The sequence below is a fragment of the Anopheles nili genome, chromosome 3 (assembly GCF_943737925.1).
Source record: "Anopheles nili chromosome 3, idAnoNiliSN_F5_01, whole genome shotgun sequence".
NCBI classification, from domain to species: Eukaryota; Metazoa; Arthropoda; class Insecta; order Diptera; family Culicidae; genus Anopheles; species Anopheles nili.
In genome coordinates this window covers 71433341-71450027 of record NC_071292.1, presented here as the reverse complement: position 1 = coordinate 71450027, position 16687 = coordinate 71433341, and the positions used below count along the sequence as shown (strand labels likewise).

Here is a 16687-nt window from a genome sequence, read left to right as displayed (position 1 = left end):
GCTCGGTGAGGATAAGCATTAAACAAAATTTATTGGCAAACGAAGCTTGTGCAATAAAAATGTTGTGTTTTTCTATACAAAGAGTACGGCACTGCACTCAAACACGTGTCGATTTCGTTTCGTTCTACCTGTGCGCTGGGGGTTGATACAGTTGATCAGCTGTTAGGTTATCCGCTAGCATCGAGTAGCGACTATAAACCAACGCTGCTGTCATCATCTGACCGAAACAACCGATAGAAGTCACGAGCGATTGCTGCGATCTGTGGTGGGCGGAAAAAATACAAAAATCCGTACAACTAGCGCACCAAAACGGGCACGTCCACGTCGGGAGCGTGTCCTCGTTCTGTTTCTCCAGGAAAACGTGACTATCCTTCCGTTCGACGGGCGTCACTGGCCTGCAGCCATCGTTTGAAATATCCCTCAACCCGTGACGACCATCCATTTGCGCGTGTGCATTTGTGTGTATGTGCGATTCTGTTGACGTTGGTTCGTTCGCGCACGGTTCCAATAGACCGCGGCGGTGCCGTACTGTGGCGTGGCGAAACTTTCTGTGTGGGCACTGCGTGCGTGCGGCCGTACGAAATAGCCGAAAAATAAAATGATTCATCAAGGCTGCCTCCGCTGATTGCGAGTGCAACCATCGTTTTCGTTCCGCGGTCGCTGGTTGTGCGCGAGTGTTCGCGAGGGTCCGCGTATCGCACGGCGCAAGATTTGCTGCGCTCGGTCGCTTATCATATCGCAAACTCCCCTGGCATCTATCGCACCAAACACGGTGGGAAGGCCGTTCGGTTCGGGTTTTTTTCTTTGCTGCCTTGTGCGAACAAACATTAAAACCACAGACACACCAACGTGCACGCACGCACGCATACAGGAGCGCGCGCACCGCAACCGAGCTGCGGCATTTGGCTGGAAAATTTACACATCACACGTAACAGCGAAGATATTCTCCCTCCGGCGGCAGCTGCCAGCGGGTAGACCAGCTACCAACACCACGACGCGCGCACCCTGTGATATTTGGCCGCGGTCATAAAGCCATAAACCCGCCAGACGGCAGCCAGACGTCGGTCAGGCCGAGCGGAAGAAGCGACAGGCGCGTATCTAAATAAATCCCGTGTGTGTGTTGTTTGCACAGCAGTGGCTGGCGCAGCAGACGCAGGCATTGCATTTTTCGGTCGCGTAGCGCGAGCGAGTGTGTGCGAGGATATTCCGCGGCGCGCTTGGCAAAAGCGCCTTGGTCTCCAAAGCCAGGCCCCGTTCCGTTCGGTGACATTTCCCATTAATATCGTGCAGGCGTGCAGGTCGTGCAGGTGTGCCGTCCATCCGTCCGCGCGTGTGTGTATATCGGCAGTGAGCGATGGCATCGACCGGTGGAGTGACGGGAGCGGGAGGCAGCAGCGGGGCCCTGGCGGCAGCAACGGTTGCAGCCGCGAACGTGGCAGCTGCGGCGTCCCCAACGACATCCGCATCCTCCGCGAACCTGGCGCCACCACCGCAACCGGTCACGCCGTGGCCCAACAGTCGTGACGACTACGAGCTGAACGACGTGATCGGTGTTGGTGCAACGGCCGTCGTGCACAACGCCTACTGCCTGCCGCGTAAGGAGAAGTGCGCGATCAAGCGCATCAACCTGGAGAAGTGGAACACCTCGATGGACGAGCTGCTGAAGGAGATCCAGGCGATGAGCAGCTGCAACCACGAGAACGTCGTCACGTACCACACGAGCTTCGTGGTGAAGGAGGAGCTGTGGTTGATCCTGCGGCTGCTCGAGGGTGGCAGCTTGTTGGACATCATCAAGCACCGGATGCGCACGGTCAACTGCCGGCACGGCGTGTTTGACGAGTCGACGATCGCGACCGTGCTGAAGGAGGTGCTGAAGGGGCTGGAGTACTTCCACAGCAACGGGCAGATCCATCGGGACATCAAGGCGGGTAACATCCTGCTCGGGGACGATGGCACGGTGCAGATCGCAGATTTTGGCGTGAGCGCTTGGCTGGCGACCGGAGGCGATCTGTCGCGTCAGAAGGTACGCCACACGTTCGTTGGTACACCGTGCTGGATGGCACCGGAAGTGATGGAGCAGGATCATGGGTACGATTTCAAGGCGGACATCTGGTCGTTCGGTATCACGGCGATCGAGATGGCGACCGGGACGGCACCGTACCACAAGTATCCACCGATGAAGGTGTTGATGTTGACGCTGCAGAACGACCCGCCGACGATCGACACCGGTGCGGACGAGAAGGACCAGTACAAAGCGTACGGCAAGACGTTCCGCAAGCTGATTGGCGAGTGTCTGCAGAAGGAACCGTCAAAGCGGCCCACCGCCAGCGAACTGCTGAAGCACCCGTTCTTCAAGAAGGCGAAGGACCGAAAGTACCTGACGCAGACGCTCCTCGCGACCGGGCCTTCGATGGAGACGCGCGTGCACAAGGCTGCCAAACGGCAGGCCGGTGCGTCCGGTCGGCTGCACCGCTCGATGACAGGCGAGTGGGTATGGTCGTCCGAGGAGGAGGACAACGCGAAAAACTCGTCCGATTCGGAGACGGAGGAACGCCCAATGAACCGGCTCGAGCGGATGGATTCGTCCTCCTCCGAGACGGAGGATACATCCGAACGGTCGGGCGTCACCGTGACCGGATCGACGCAATCGTCCGATCAGAAAACGATCGAGGCATCTGCCGCACTTGGCGCCATGACGATCGGCACCGACACGATGGTGCCGGTCAATCTGGTGCTGCGTATGCGCAATGCCAACCGCGAACTGAACGACATCCAGTTCGAGTTCGTCGTGGGCAAGGACTCGGCTGAGGATATCGCGGCCGAGTTGGTTGGGGCCGGGCTGCTGGACGAGCTGGACGTCGCGATCATGTCGGCGAACCTACAGAAGCTGATCGACAACCGGGGTTCGTTGAAAACGGTCACCTTCCAGTTGCGGTCCGGATGTGCCCCGGGCGAGCAACTCGATGAGAAGTCACTAGTCGGTTACGCGCAGATTTCGATCAAATGAAGTGCCGGCGACGCTTTCGCCCACTAATCCGCGCTCGTTTTCACTTCCGCGCGATCCCATTTTTACTGCGCCGTTTGTATTGCAATTCGTAGATTTCCCTCGTAGGAGCGATAGTTTGCGTTGGACTTAAAAAAAATGATGAAGCGTGTCGATAGAAGAGAACTCTTCTCCCGGTTTTAGGCTAGAAATAAGTTGTGCAGCGCACGGCGTGTATCGGGGAGCTCCCTCGCGGATCCGTCCGGAGGCGATGGCGAAGAAGGAGGAGAGTGATAGACAGAAGCACATGGAAAACCGAACAGTACGAGCGAACGAAAAGTAGTAGCAGCAGAAGAAGAAAACGACCATTAGCAGCAGCCTGCAGCATTAGTTTTAGTAAATCAGCACGGCAGCGGAAGTGATAGGGAAGCGATAATTTAGGGCTTACAACCCTCCACCCACCTCAATACCCAAATAGTCTGTAGGAAGGCCACACCACTCGCCCTTCTTTCTTCTCTTTAGGAATGGAACACTACCAACGAACCAACAGGCTAGCGTCAGCAACCTGTGTAACGGGGCGAGGCACACACGCACGCACTATTTTATCAAAACCCGTCTAGAATCGCTCGCGGTGGAGTTCGAGCCAGGGGAATGATGAAAGGGAAGAGTTGTTACGGCCATTACCGCGAGCCCCCTACCTGCCCGGACACCGGAACGGGCAGGCGAGGGAATGGAAAATGAAACAACACACATGAGAACACGGACTACAGAATGCAAAGTACCGAAAGTCCTAACTAAGGTATAACTATTATGCTTTGTAGCGCGCCTGTGTACATATTTGAGGGTTGGATGTCTCTTAATTTGTTAGTCGTTTTGTTTAACGCGGTCAAATATTTAACTCACGATCACATGTAAAACGGTACCGGTGGGAATGTACCGAAGGGCGAAGAGGTAGGCTGTCGGGACGAAGAGTTACTCGAAAATGGTTACATAACCGGGTAGTTGGTAGCTTGGAACAAGAAATGCCGAAAAAAATACACACAAACACATTTCAGAGAATAAAACAACGCTTTAAACGAAATTGAGCTGAGGAATGGGTGGTGTCACAGTGCCAGGGAAATGTACTGCAATTAGGCTCAACGAAAACGCACCTATTTCGTCTCGCGATAAAAGAAAAGCTAAGTTAACTTCCCGGCCATATCCGAAGACCATCGTACAAGGAAACACTCGAAGCAAAAACCTATACACGCAGGAGCATAGTGCTATGTTAAATTCGCGATGTACGCGAACCTTATATTTCCTTTCGTTTTCTAGTGGAATTGAGCTTTAAAAGCATTAAACCATTAGAGCATCCAAGGACTGGGCTAGTAACAGGAACGGAAACAGTACAGGCGCGGACAGGGCACTCGGGTGGGAAGGACGACGACGACGATGGTAAGAAAAGCCACAGTATGTTTGTATTGCGTTTTTGATTGATTGCGTGAAACACGTGTTTAGTTTTGACTGACAAATAGTAATTTGAGTAGTAGCGTTTACGGATTGCAGTTACTGAAAGCAGCAAACAGAGTAAAACAAACAAAAAAAAAACAAGCAAAATAAAGTATATAGATGCGCAAGCGTATGTACCCTCCAAATGTGAGTTGGCGAGTCTAACTCGTTCCGTCTCGGAACGAACCTTGATGACAGTCCTGGCTATGGACACCATATATTTATTCATGTTCTACTAATTGCCAGTTTTTGTAATCGTAACAATCCGGAAGCTTTTCGATACCTGGGTCATCGATTTGACCAAGAACATGCTACGATGTTTCAGAACGTATTGGGCTTCGATTCACACGTCTGTCCCAAGCCTCACGGACCGTGCACAAAAAGCGTAAATTCTACCATACCCAGCTCCACTGTTTGCCCACAGAGACAGATGTTTTCGAAATGCGAATGCAAAGTGGATATGCTAATGTGAAGACTGGCAAAACACCGTGCGTCAGCCATTAAGCTCGAACATATCACATTGCGATCTTGGGCGGTTTAACAAAAAATAAAATATAAAGACAGCAACAGAATATTCTTTTCGTTTTGAATGTTCGAACGTTCTCTATCGGTAAGCATGTTGTGGGGTTGGAGCGTAAGCTACGACGCGTCATTAACCGATTGTCGTTTGGCATTTTATGGGAAATTAATGATTTTCCCGCCACCGAGGGATGGACCACTTATTACTGCCTAGGTTAATCTGCCATTCAGTTCGTTTATGATTTCGCTCGATGAATGCGAAATACGAGCCACGTGTATGGGTATGCTGTACAGAGCGTAATTTACGGGCGCTTCGAAACAGTCTGGGAAGTCGTAAACGCAGCGGTAGGTTCCAGTGCAAGGGTGATATTTGGCTTCTTGAAGCAGCCCTTCGTCTTACGTAAAAGTGTCCAAACATTGTAAATCTCTTAAACCTCGATGGCTTTACGTGTCGCAAGCGTTATGACTTCCACGTGTAGCGTGGCTCAAACATTTAACAATCTACGACCGCAGGAAGCAACGGACTAGCGTTTTTATTCCCTTCAGTCGCGAACCGTTTCCAATGTACGTAAATAAATACGTAGGTAGTTAAAAAAGGGCTTTTATTAAACGGGAAGAAAGGATGCGTCCGTCACGCAACGGTGGATCCCTCAGCAAACAATGCACATGCACATCCGTTGGCCAGTACCGCTCGTGATGGTGTTGCAGTTGGTTCGAAGTTCCATCCGTTAGAATGCTTGAGACATCGCCATCGACAGAGTCCTTGCTTCGGGAGGACCTCAAACGATCGACCCACAGGCTGTTCCGCGTGGGTCAACTGTTCGCAGTGGTTCCATGGAACGTAACTCCATTTGAGCCCATTCCGAAGCCTCCAAGCTGGGGTGCTAAACTGGTGCGTGGCGTATATCTTGCCTATTCGATCGCCATTATCCTTGCGGTGTGCAGTGCCACCGTGTTTCACCATTCGATGGACACAGTGGAAGAGTTTTTCGCCGTTCAAACGCTGTGTCTTGGAGAGGACGCAACACTTAACGTGATCGTGCTGTTGGCTGTGATCGGATCTCGTTTTGTGCGTCCATTTTACGCGAAATTTGTCAGCACGCTGCTTCTTCTCGCGCAAAACTTATCCACCTGTGGAGTCGCGTTTGATTTCAAGCGCGTAGAGACGATCATCAGCAGGTTGTTAGTCGCTGCAGCTGTTTATTTCGCCACTATCGGGTTGTTGGAGTTTCTCATCAACTATGGTGCACCTCATCGCTTCATCTGCCAAACCGTGCTGTACACGCTGCCTAACGTAATCCACGTGCTCGCCCTGTACAAGTTCGTCGTGCTGCATTGGTTCATCTATAAGTACCATACGTCGATTAACCGCGTGTTGCGATCCCTTGGAAGCGTTCAACGACGGGCGGGATGGGCAGCACGCTCAAAATTTCCCGAATGTGCCGGTTTGGTGGAAATTCTTCGCAAAACGCACCTTCAGTTGTGTCAACTCACAACGCAGGTAAATGACTGCTTTGGAGCACTCACCGTATGCACCATGCTGTCATCTTTCGTGGTGATCAGTCTGCAGCTGTTCAACGTGTACAAGTTAACCACGGAGCGTAGTTGGAGCTGTGGGCACAGCTTGCGCTTAGCCTACACCGTGCTATGGATCGCGTTACAGAGCGCGAAGGTCCTGTTGATCCTGTACCCTCTGCATTTCGTGCGGCTCGAGCGTGATCGAACTGGATCGGTGCTGTACAGCTTCAACCATAGTGACGCTACTGAACTCACCAACAACGCAGTAAGCTCGGGTAATAAAGAGTTAGCTCAGCCATTTCTAGCTTCCCTTTTATTCGATTTCAGTTGATGAGATTCTCGTCGCAAGTTCTGCATGGCAAGGAATACCATACGGCGTGTGGTTTGATTACGCTCGACCTGACGTTAATTACCACGGTATGGCATTCAGAATAATAGCTATTTCTCACTGTGCATACTAATCAACATTCATGTTCGTTCGCTTTCTGCAGATGATTGGCGCACTGACTACGTATCTGGTGATATTGATTCAGTTTGATTCCGCTTTTTCCAGCCGTTTGGCTTGAGAAATCTTCCTGCTCGTGTACACGTTCCTGGAAACGCACGAATGCCACCATCCTCGAGGAAAAAGGCACCAATAAAACTGTGTTTGACACAGAGCCTCCATGACTCCAACGTGAGATTTAATCGGAACGTGCAAATAAAACCTTTATTTAACAAACTTTTTTGAGAAAGCCCTCAAAAACTCAAAGCAGCGGAACAACCTTCGGGTTCTCTTATCCGTGGATCTCGTCCGTTCGCCACCGCTTGGTGGAGGTGTCTACTTCGCTTATTATTAAGCACCACAATTATTGATGGGCACCATCGGCGTGCAGAAGTACCGGGTGATTGCTGAAAGTTTAGCAAAAACCACTCAGGAATTACATGATATAAAAAGCGTGTACCTTCCCAACGTGGCCGGTCACGCGATCCACGCCACGCCAGTTGTCATTAGAATCATATCCAAGCGCTCGTAGGTAGTTGCATCGGTGCATCAGCCTTACAAGGAAGTGTTTTCCGGGCGAAGGTCGCCATAATCCCGATGGTGCTGGAGCTGTTCTCCAACAAGCAGCTGTTCCGCAATGACTTCCTTCAGTCGACGCACATGCTCGTGCGCATCTGTCAGGCTTTCGGAACTATCCCGTGGGATCTCACATTTTTCGAGACTGACAAGTCACCGAAGAACTGCTGGAAGACGCGGTTACTCCAGGCGGTTAACAGTCTCTACTCGATCGGTATTCTGGCCGCAGTGATGGTCGCCACCATTTTGCAGCACGTCGAGTTCGACTGGCACATGCCATTCATGACGCGCATGCTCTACATCAGCGAGTACATCACGGCTAATGGTGTAGTGATTATGATGCTGATCGGGTGTCACTACCAACGCCGCTGTTACGGACGGTTCGCCGAACAACTCCTCACCGTCGCAATTAACGTAGCCTCGTGTGGTGGAGCGGTTGATTTCCAACGCATCGGAAAGATCCTGAATCGGTTGCTGACCTGCTTGATGTTGTTTTTCGCCGCTGTGCTGCTGGTGGATCTGCTGTACAACGATTGGATGCTCTTGGATTTCCTGCGCAGCTCCACCATCTACACGCTCTCGAACGTGATCAACGTGCTCGGGTTGGTGCAGTACTTCTATCTGCTGTATTTCGTGTTTCTCTTCTACCACGACATGAACCGATTGTTGAAGTCTTACACACGCTACTCGATCGTTCGTGGTAAGCAATATGATCGTCGATTGACAACCGAGTTCGTCCTGCCAGCCGGGGTGTTGTACGACTACGCGCAGCTAGTGGATATCCTGCGTCGGACGCACCTGTTGCTCAGCAAACTGACTGAGCAGGTGAACGGATGCTTTGGGGTGTTGATCGTTTCAACAACGACCGCATCGTTCATCGTGCTGAGTTTGCAGTTCTTCGCCATCTACCAGGCAACGACGGTGCGCAAGTGGACGATAGCAGACACGTATCTGCTCGTATACACCGTGCTGTGGATTGTCCTGCACGCCGCCAAGGTGTTGATGATCCTCTACCCGTGCCATCTGGTGCAGCAAGAACGTGATCGTACCGGGCCGATTTTGTATCGTTTCGATTCCAACGATAAGGACCTCACGATGCACCACGCGGTGAGTTTGAGCCGATAGGGTATACACTCGCGCGAAGAAGCGAAACATATTTTTAACCACAGTTTTCCTATCTTTCCCCGATCGATGACGTAGCTAACGAAATTCTCGAGCCAACTGCTGCACGAGCAAGGACCATCGACGGCGTGCGGTGTTATCAATTTGGAAATGACGCTCATTAGTACGGTAGGTGGTGTGGAACCGTTGGGATATCGTTCTGATCTCGTGTCCAAACGAAGCAACGATTACTGAACTGAAGCACGCCATCGATTAAGGCATGGTTTTTTGCTGCCAATTTGGTCATTTGGTTAGGTATTCCTAAACCATGCCAAAAGCATTCGATTCAACAGCTATAAATGGTATATTTTCTTTTCAAAAATACCTTTAAAAAGCAGTTCTCTTCTTCCACAGATGGTCGGTGCCCTCACGACGTACCTCGTTATTCTTATACAATTCGACACAGCTGTAACTCAAGGTCAAACGGGTGGCAACTCCTCCCACGGGAATGGAACTCGCCCCAATGCGACCCCATAGCAGCGACGATTTATCCCCATGCAGTGATCTCATAAGATTTTCATAAGCATACTCATCGCGTGATGCACGCCTTGCAGTAGAATAGAGGCAAGGACACGTTGCAACAGTGCCAATGGAGGTGATGGTGTCGTTCACTCGTGTGTTTGATTTTAAAATAATCCCCAGTCGGTAGGGAAATGAGTGTCACAAGAGTGCTATCGCTCGATGGAACTGTGGGCACTTAGTTGGAACATCGCAAAAGAAAAACAAGGTGATCTATCGTAGGAGAGGTGTAGTAATTGGGTTGTAAGAGCAAACACCACCAGCAGGTGCGTAACGCGCTCGGATACGGTTATCTTATCGAACATCGAATGGAATCTTTATTGCGTACGGTACGATTAATCGTTAATCTCTGCGCATCGATTACCACTAATAGAAATTGGTCCGTTTTCCACCGCAGGGAAAGCGCTTGTACAATATCATTCGTGTAAACTAACGATACCTCGCGCACGGGGCACGATAAACGGCTCTATTACCTTATTTGTCTATCTTATCAGCTACACAGGTTTGTATATATATATAAAAAAAATTGAGTTAGAAACAAATAAACAAGTATGACGCCTCAGTCAGCAGGTAATAAATTCGTATGGATACAATCAGATAAGAGGAGCAGGTCTCGATTTCCGACATCGGTGCCTCTTTCTCACATAAAATCGTCGAATGATGGGAACATCCGCAGAATAATAAAAGGGGTGAAGAAGTTTGCAGAGCAAACACATCGATGGAGAAGCACCTAACGTTCCACGTAATAAGCGAAATTCCCCGCCGTCCGGTTGTTCGTTTACAACCGGCTGTTCTTATCGAGGTTTCGCTCGTCACAGCCATTAGCCATCATCGAGTCAGCATGGAAGGCTAACTCGGGATCTGAACCTGAGAACTGCGTATTGCCTGTTCCAATTGCATCGTCCTTGCCACGCTGCAGTTCCGCCTTGCTGTAATGATAGACGATGGCCGCTCCGAAGCTGTCTCCGAGCACGTTCACAAGCGTCCGGAAGCGATCCCTGCGAGAGAGAAAGCGAGAGAGATGGTGGATCAAATTAGTGTCCTGAGGGTGAAGGATTGAACTGTCCCATTACACTTACAGCAGCCAATCGACGGCAATGATAAGGGAGACATCCTCCGCTGGTAATCCGACGGTGTCTAGGACCATGACAAGCGTCACGAGTCCTGCCTGTGGAATGCCTGCCGCACCAATGCTGGCCGCTGTCGCCGTTATGCTGATGGCCAGTACGTTCCCGAACGAAAGTGAAAGTCCTAAGTGAGGTTAGGGATACACGTTAGGAACGATCAGAAGTCACTCATTTCAAAAGCTTCATTTCCTACCTCGCAGCTGAGCGATAAAGATGGCGGCTACGGCCTCGTACAACGCTGTTCCATCCATGTTTATAGTGGCCCCGATTGGTAGCACAAAACGGGATACTCGCGGATCGATGTGGTTCTTCTCCTCCAAACACTGCATCGTGACTGGCAGTGAGGCCGAACTGGAAGACGTCCCAAAAGCGGTCGCTAGTGCTTGGCCCATGTTGGCGATGAATCGCAGTGGGTTGTTGCGCGTGAACAAAAAGTAAAGCAGCGATAGCACGACGAATCCGTGGAACAGGATGCCACCAGCGACGACCGCAAAGTACAGTCCAAGCTTACCAAACACATCACCAAGGTCCTCGATCTCGAGTATTTTGGCCGCAATCAAGAAGGTCACACCAACGGGTGACAGCCTGGTGAGCAGTTTTGGGGGTAAAAAAAGGCAAAAGAAGCAGAAAGTAGTCGTTAGCTGACCATCGTTAGTCAGTGCGAGGTAGTGAACCGTACCAAATCACCCAACCGGTGACCTTCATCACGATGTGGGACAGTTGCTGGAAAAACTGCAACACGAGTGCGTTCTCACGTTTAGTCGCACCGAGAGCGACACCAAACACGATGGAAGCCACGACGAGTCCCAGGATATTCATGCCGTCAGCGTACGCACCCGAGATGGTCCATTTGTAGATGTCGTCCTCAGATGGGTTAGCAGCCGGTGGTTTCAACACGGTCTGGTATTGCTGCGTGCATGCCTGCACCAGATTTGGTGGGAACATGTTGCGTACGAGATCGAGCAGTGTGTCGACGGTGGTGACGTTCCGTTGTTGAGACACATCCGATTCGACATCTCCTCCATCGCGATCTTCACCTGGTCGGATAGTGACGACCAACACGATACCCAAGATCACAGCCAGCACGGTCGTTGCGAGGTAGTACAACACAGCTCGACCTCCGATCTTCTTCGAGAGCGAAAGATCGAGTGAACCAACGGCTGCGATCAACGACGACACGATCAGTGGTAGGATGAGTGCTTTCAGGGTGCGCAAGAAGAGATCACCGACGTAGTTGATGTACGTGACATCTCGCTGGGACCAGCTGTCACCTTCAGCCGGAATTTCCCGCAGACCTAACCCTAGCCCAATGCCTACGAGTACGCCCAGGATCGTGAGTGTCGTCAGTAGGTTGCGGCGTATGAAGCCCCACACTGTTCTCCATTCCATCTTCATCGTCGCGGTACGTCGTGCAACTGAAATCGAATCGGGAAGGACACGATCACGCGAATTATATACCTTTCTAGTGGTACCACGGTAGGCTAATGTCGGTGCAGCAAAAGCTCAGTAAACCCGCGCCCGAACCCGACTCGACTTATTGGGGACAAGGCTGGTCAGTGTACTAGTCTCCCTCTTCGCTGTGATGCAGAAGTAAGCCTTGCGAGAGCTACACCATGTTGTTCGCTCACGAATTGGCTCATTTAGATAAACGGAAACAGCACCCCACGAGTCGTGAAGAGATAAGCCCCTAAAGCTCGACCGGAAAGAACGCGGACATGGGCGCCACATTCTTGTGCCCTTTTTTGTGAGACACCACCCCATTCCCCCCCCCCCCCACACATCTCGCATCGCCTCTCTCTCTTTCTCACTCTCTTTCTCGCGCGCGTTGTCCTTGAAAGATGTCGGTACAGTTCCTACCGCCCATTCGTCAATGCATCAATCTTCGTTGGCGATCAAAAAACGAAAAAAGAAAAATTCGCCCTTCCATCCCTTCCGAGATCGAGCTTTCGGAAACAGGTTTTAAATCTCCCCACCCCGTTTTGCGGTCAGGTTCGTTACAATGGGGCTACCGAAATATCGTTATTTCTCCTTCGCCTCCATCGAATCGGTTCTCCCCCACTCCGTCATCACACATTCCAGCTCTCGTGTGGTGCGCCTAAAGAAGTCAAAACCAAACTTCCCGCCAGAAAAAAAAACAACCCTCTACCAAGCCACCCTAATGATCGTTGGCGATCGGATGAGGGTAAAAGTGGTCTCATCCGTGGTTTTGTTTTGTGTCCGTTTCTCGCACCGAGATAGGGTTTCCCCGTGTTTTTCGTTAGCCTCTCTCCGTTCACCTCTTTTCGTCTTCCCATTAATGACTCCCCAACCATTATTATGGGACTGTGCATCTCCCATGCATGATGGGATTCGGGTGAACCCTTCAGGTGAGACCTCCCCTGGCTGTTTCGATGGAGTTTCAAAGATTTTCTGAGCAGAGCCTCTAGCGCGTGTTTGCTTTACTTTTTTTTATTGCTCCAAAACTTCCACCTCGATTCTATGCCCCTTCCTTCGGGCCATTGTGTTACATCTTGCGTGGGTTTAGGAGGGAAACGTGCGTGAGTATTCTTTGGGAGGCGGCAGAAGTCCGAAACATAGCCAGTCTGCTCAAGGTTGTGAAATTCCTCTAAAAACGCGAGAAAAATGGCGCAGTTATTATGCATGAGAACCCCTTCCATGTGAAATAGTGTTCAGCTAGGTTGTTGGTTTTATTGACTCATTTTTCGAACGACATCTCAAGATGTTCACCTTCCGAGCTTTTTGTCCGGAGCCGATACCAACCAATGCAATGTCACGGTCGGGCGTTCGCTTTGCAGAAGCCTCGACCATCGACTAGCCGATTAAGGCTACCTGGGCGTTCATCCCAAGGCGGAACCAAGATACGGACAGGATTTATGGCATCTTTGATGTTTGTCGTTATCAGAACCGAGCGTAACATGGCCCACGGTAGGTCTCCGATCCGACCGCCGATTAGGATGAATCAATCTATCATCCCCCGACTCCGTCGACTATCTGCGTTTCACCCTAATGACACTAATTAAGTGTTGTACGTTTCATGCTTTGATAAGGTACACGATACACGATCCAGTTAGCGGTGGTGTCACAGGATACGTTGAACAAGCGTACAGAGCCACTCACGCATCCTTCCGATCGATCATCAGGTGAAATATGTCGGTAGAAACGCTATTATGACTCAATCAATTCGCGTTCGTCGAAATTGATCGCGTCATCGTTGTAAAATTACCAGCATCAGAGCAGGCTTAGTAAGCGATAGATCGCACGTCGTTGTCATAGTGCTTAGAATGCAGAATTACTATTCAACCGGGAGGCATCAATTGATCAACCAGAGCAACTAGTCGTGACTAATTATTTATGCCGAATCGCTTGCACTGACTGTGGTAGTATCGAGAGGGGCGTGAACTAACGTGCATTTCAGGCACAGGTATCAAGGTGATCTTGGACAAACACAGATAACCGTTGCCGGTTCCCGACGAGTTGCCGGACTGAGTGGGTGGTCGGCGCCCTATACTGGTGAGGCATTGTTGCAGGAGATCCCGTAACACACGCTGGGCCAACGATCAAACGATCGATGCACATGATCAGATAGCGTGAAGCCGTTTAGCTCATCAATGGCTGGAGCACGCGGAGCTAGCAATTAGTATCCCGCGTTAGTAGCACAAGGGGTGGGAGGTCATCAGAAACCACCCCCTTCCCCCTTCTCTCACACACACACACACATGCATGCTCCGGCATTCAACAAATAAAAGCCAAACCTGACAATGCTGTTGATCGTGCTCTTATTGTTTTTTGTTTAAATAATTTGCCGTTTTCCGACACAGCCCGTTCGGGTCCGAGTTTGGGGTGAATTTATTTGTTTGCAGCTGTGCACGGGTTTGGATGCAGTTTATGGCATGCCATAGTTGAGCCCCACGTCCCATTCACCCGTCGATTCTCAACAAAACCGAACTGCACTGAACCGTGAAAGATTGTTGAGTGCGTTTCACAGATTCGTCACTTCCCGGGTCGTTGTTCGCGCACGCGGACGTGAAGAGAACGCGCCTGATGCTCGTTTGTTCATTTAACGCCAATCGAAAACGTGTTAACTTGACGCTTTACTACTCACTAGATCACTGAATGCACTTGGATGGTGGTGGAGTTTTTTCGCGTTTTCGTTAATCCGTTCTGGGAGGTAGGTAGATGGACAGGTGATCGGTTTGGTACTTCCTTTTGCTACCCAGCGATCCGCCTGGTGCGATGGCTCATACTATACTGAGGTCCGCGAAGGCAACCTGGCGCGTTCAAACCCGCGCACCATGCTGCAAGATAATGTGTCTGGCTATTTGTCGAGCCCTCGTTCGGATTGCGCCTGGCGGGGGGATTTTTTTCCCTCTGTTCGCCTCTTTTTCTTCTAAGCAGTTCGGGAGAGCAGAAGCAACATGACGCAGCGCATACGGGCCACATTCCTACGGCGAGCGACCACGTGTCTGCTGTTGCATTCGCTCGAACTTGCCTTTCTCAAATTGACGGAAATCGGTGCACTTTGGGGCCGGCACAACAGAATGTTTTTGAATAAACATCCGCTGGCGATACTCGTGATCAGTGATTCATAGCATTGTCGGAAAACCGGGTCTAGTTTATGCAAATAATCTACACGTGTTCGGGGAACTCGCATCTTCAGCATCTTTAACGTTTTGCTCGTGTCGTGAATATGATGCCACTCACCGGAACGTGCTTGCTATTTCATTTCGCTTGATATGGCAATCGATCATTGATTCTGTTTTTATTTATTTACAAGTTTTGTTCGGAATGCTTTTGACACCAATTGTTTAATTCAAGACTCCATTTCTGAGGGATTTTATTGCTGCAACACGTGTTCATTGCAAAATGGAAGTCACAACAAATACGTTTCAACTAGTTATTTTATTTCAAACTAAAGTACTACTAGCCGAAGAAGACATTCAGCTTGTTTCCTTCGTACCGATGAAATCTTTATAGCCCGATTGGAAAAACTCCTTCCGCAATGTCAATGGTGCCGCTTTTTGACGAATCAGGTAATTCACGTTACCTTTCGCCGTGTAGTAGTTCTCCCCGGTAAGCTTACGAATGGCGACATTTTTCTTAAGTATTTTATCGTAGAACCTTGCGCCGGAATTAATCACATCCGGACCCAGTTCAGCCATCTGCTTATCGACGTTAGTTTCGTAGTAGATTTCGGTCATATCGGTCGAGAACGAGTAAATGCCGAACCCAAGTAAGCCGCAAATTGTGTAAAGTACGAGTCGCAACGATCGTGGCCGGGTGTAGAAGTTGCAGCGCTCATTCAGCTGCGAAGCCAGGCTGTAGGTGAACATCCACGAGACGGCCGGAATCACCGATTGTATGAGAGATTTGTGTGTCCTCATCGTGAGTAGTTCACGTGCGATTCCAAACACCTGCTCGTCTTCACGTAGCACCAGTGCGTCTTCAAGTAGATGACCGGCTTCCGAGCTCCAATCGATCGGCTGATTACGGATTTTAATATCAGTCCGATCAATCGCTGAAGCACTGTCGTACTCGAAGTTCGAAGGTATTCCAACATATGCTCCGTATCGCGTTTTAAACGAGCCTGCGTTAAACACGTCAAATCCGTACACCATGAATGGTTTTGCAAACTTCGCTTCAAACTCGGACAGATCCAGTAGAGTTAGTGCTTTTTTATATCGCTGTTCAAGTTTTTCTGATAGTTTTCTCTCTTCGCCATTTCTGTAAATTAAGCAAAAAACAGTGGTATTAGTAAAGATTCAAAGCAAAAGCTGTAGTTTTGGTAAGAGCCTTACTTATATGATTGCACGAATTCCTTGTAGTAGGATATGCAAATCGAATGAGGAAAGTAGTGTCCTGCAAACAGTCCCACTGTGAGTGTTGTAGCGCCATAGAAAACGATTTCACGACCCCGTTCCGTGACAAAAAACGACATTTTTCCGGCTCTCCCCATAGCGCTGAATAACTTTGTAATGCAGGTGTGTATCAGGAAAAGGTGTAGGTACCGCAGAAAGCCGGCCAAATCGTTACTTTAAATTGTACTACAGAATTGATCTTGCAAGTCGATTCCAAATGATTTAAGCGACGAGATATGGATGTAATAATTACGAGGGTATTAAACTGTTTTCTTTTCCATTGGTTTCACGTTTTAATTGCCGAAATTAAAGAATATTTTTTCAAACGATTGTGCAAGCGTATGTTTTGATAAACAGATGATTTTGACAGATGTTTGGATTGTTTACATCGCTCGGCCACATTACTTCAAACTCTCCGACAGATTTGAATGTCCGACAAAATGTTCAACGATGTGTC

General features: G+C 49.9%; 5 protein-coding genes across 5 annotated transcripts; 3 read left to right on the top strand and 2 right to left on the bottom strand.

Annotated features, from left to right (window-relative positions):
- The first annotated feature begins 1205 nt into the window (after positions 1 to 1205).
- On the top strand, positions 1206 to 4608 carry LOC128726531 (serine/threonine-protein kinase OSR1). The gene has a single exon (XM_053820346.1). It carries the CDS (start codon positions 1355 to 1357, stop codon positions 3005 to 3007), a length of 1653 nt encoding a protein of 550 aa, XP_053676321.1. The 5' UTR covers positions 1206 to 1354; the 3' UTR covers positions 3008 to 4608.
- Positions 4609 to 5723: 1115 nt separating this feature from the next.
- LOC128724991 (putative gustatory receptor 28b) lies at positions 5724 to 7074 on the top strand. The gene is made up of 3 exons (XM_053818711.1): positions 5724 to 6773; positions 6836 to 6925; positions 7000 to 7074. Exons 1-3 carry the CDS (start codon positions 5724 to 5726, stop codon positions 7072 to 7074), a joined length of 1215 nt encoding a protein of 404 aa, XP_053674686.1.
- Positions 7075 to 7589: 515 nt separating this feature from the next.
- On the top strand, positions 7590 to 9206 carry LOC128724990 (putative gustatory receptor 28b). Its single transcript, XM_053818710.1, has 3 exons — positions 7590 to 8675; positions 8769 to 8858; positions 9084 to 9206. Exons 1-3 carry the CDS (start codon positions 7590 to 7592, stop codon positions 9204 to 9206), a joined length of 1299 nt encoding a protein of 432 aa, XP_053674685.1.
- Positions 9207 to 9566: 360 nt separating this feature from the next.
- Positions 9567 to 11770, bottom strand: LOC128726533 (excitatory amino acid transporter 3-like). The gene is made up of 4 exons (XM_053820348.1): positions 11055 to 11770; positions 10569 to 10960; positions 10328 to 10499; positions 9567 to 10246 (listed from the first exon to the last, which is right to left on the bottom strand). The coding sequence occupies exons 1-4, from the start codon at positions 11768 to 11770 to the stop codon at positions 10027 to 10029; spliced, it is 1500 nt and encodes a 499-aa protein (XP_053676323.1). The 3' UTR covers positions 9567 to 10026.
- A 3449-nt stretch (positions 11771 to 15219) lies between these two features.
- LOC128726588 (transmembrane protein 177) lies at positions 15220 to 16328 on the bottom strand. The gene is made up of 2 exons (XM_053820402.1): positions 16171 to 16328; positions 15220 to 16096 (listed from the first exon to the last, which is right to left on the bottom strand). The coding sequence occupies exons 1-2, from the start codon at positions 16326 to 16328 to the stop codon at positions 15313 to 15315; spliced, it is 942 nt and encodes a 313-aa protein (XP_053676377.1). The 3' UTR covers positions 15220 to 15312.
- Between the last annotated feature and the right edge of the window lie 359 nt (positions 16329 to 16687).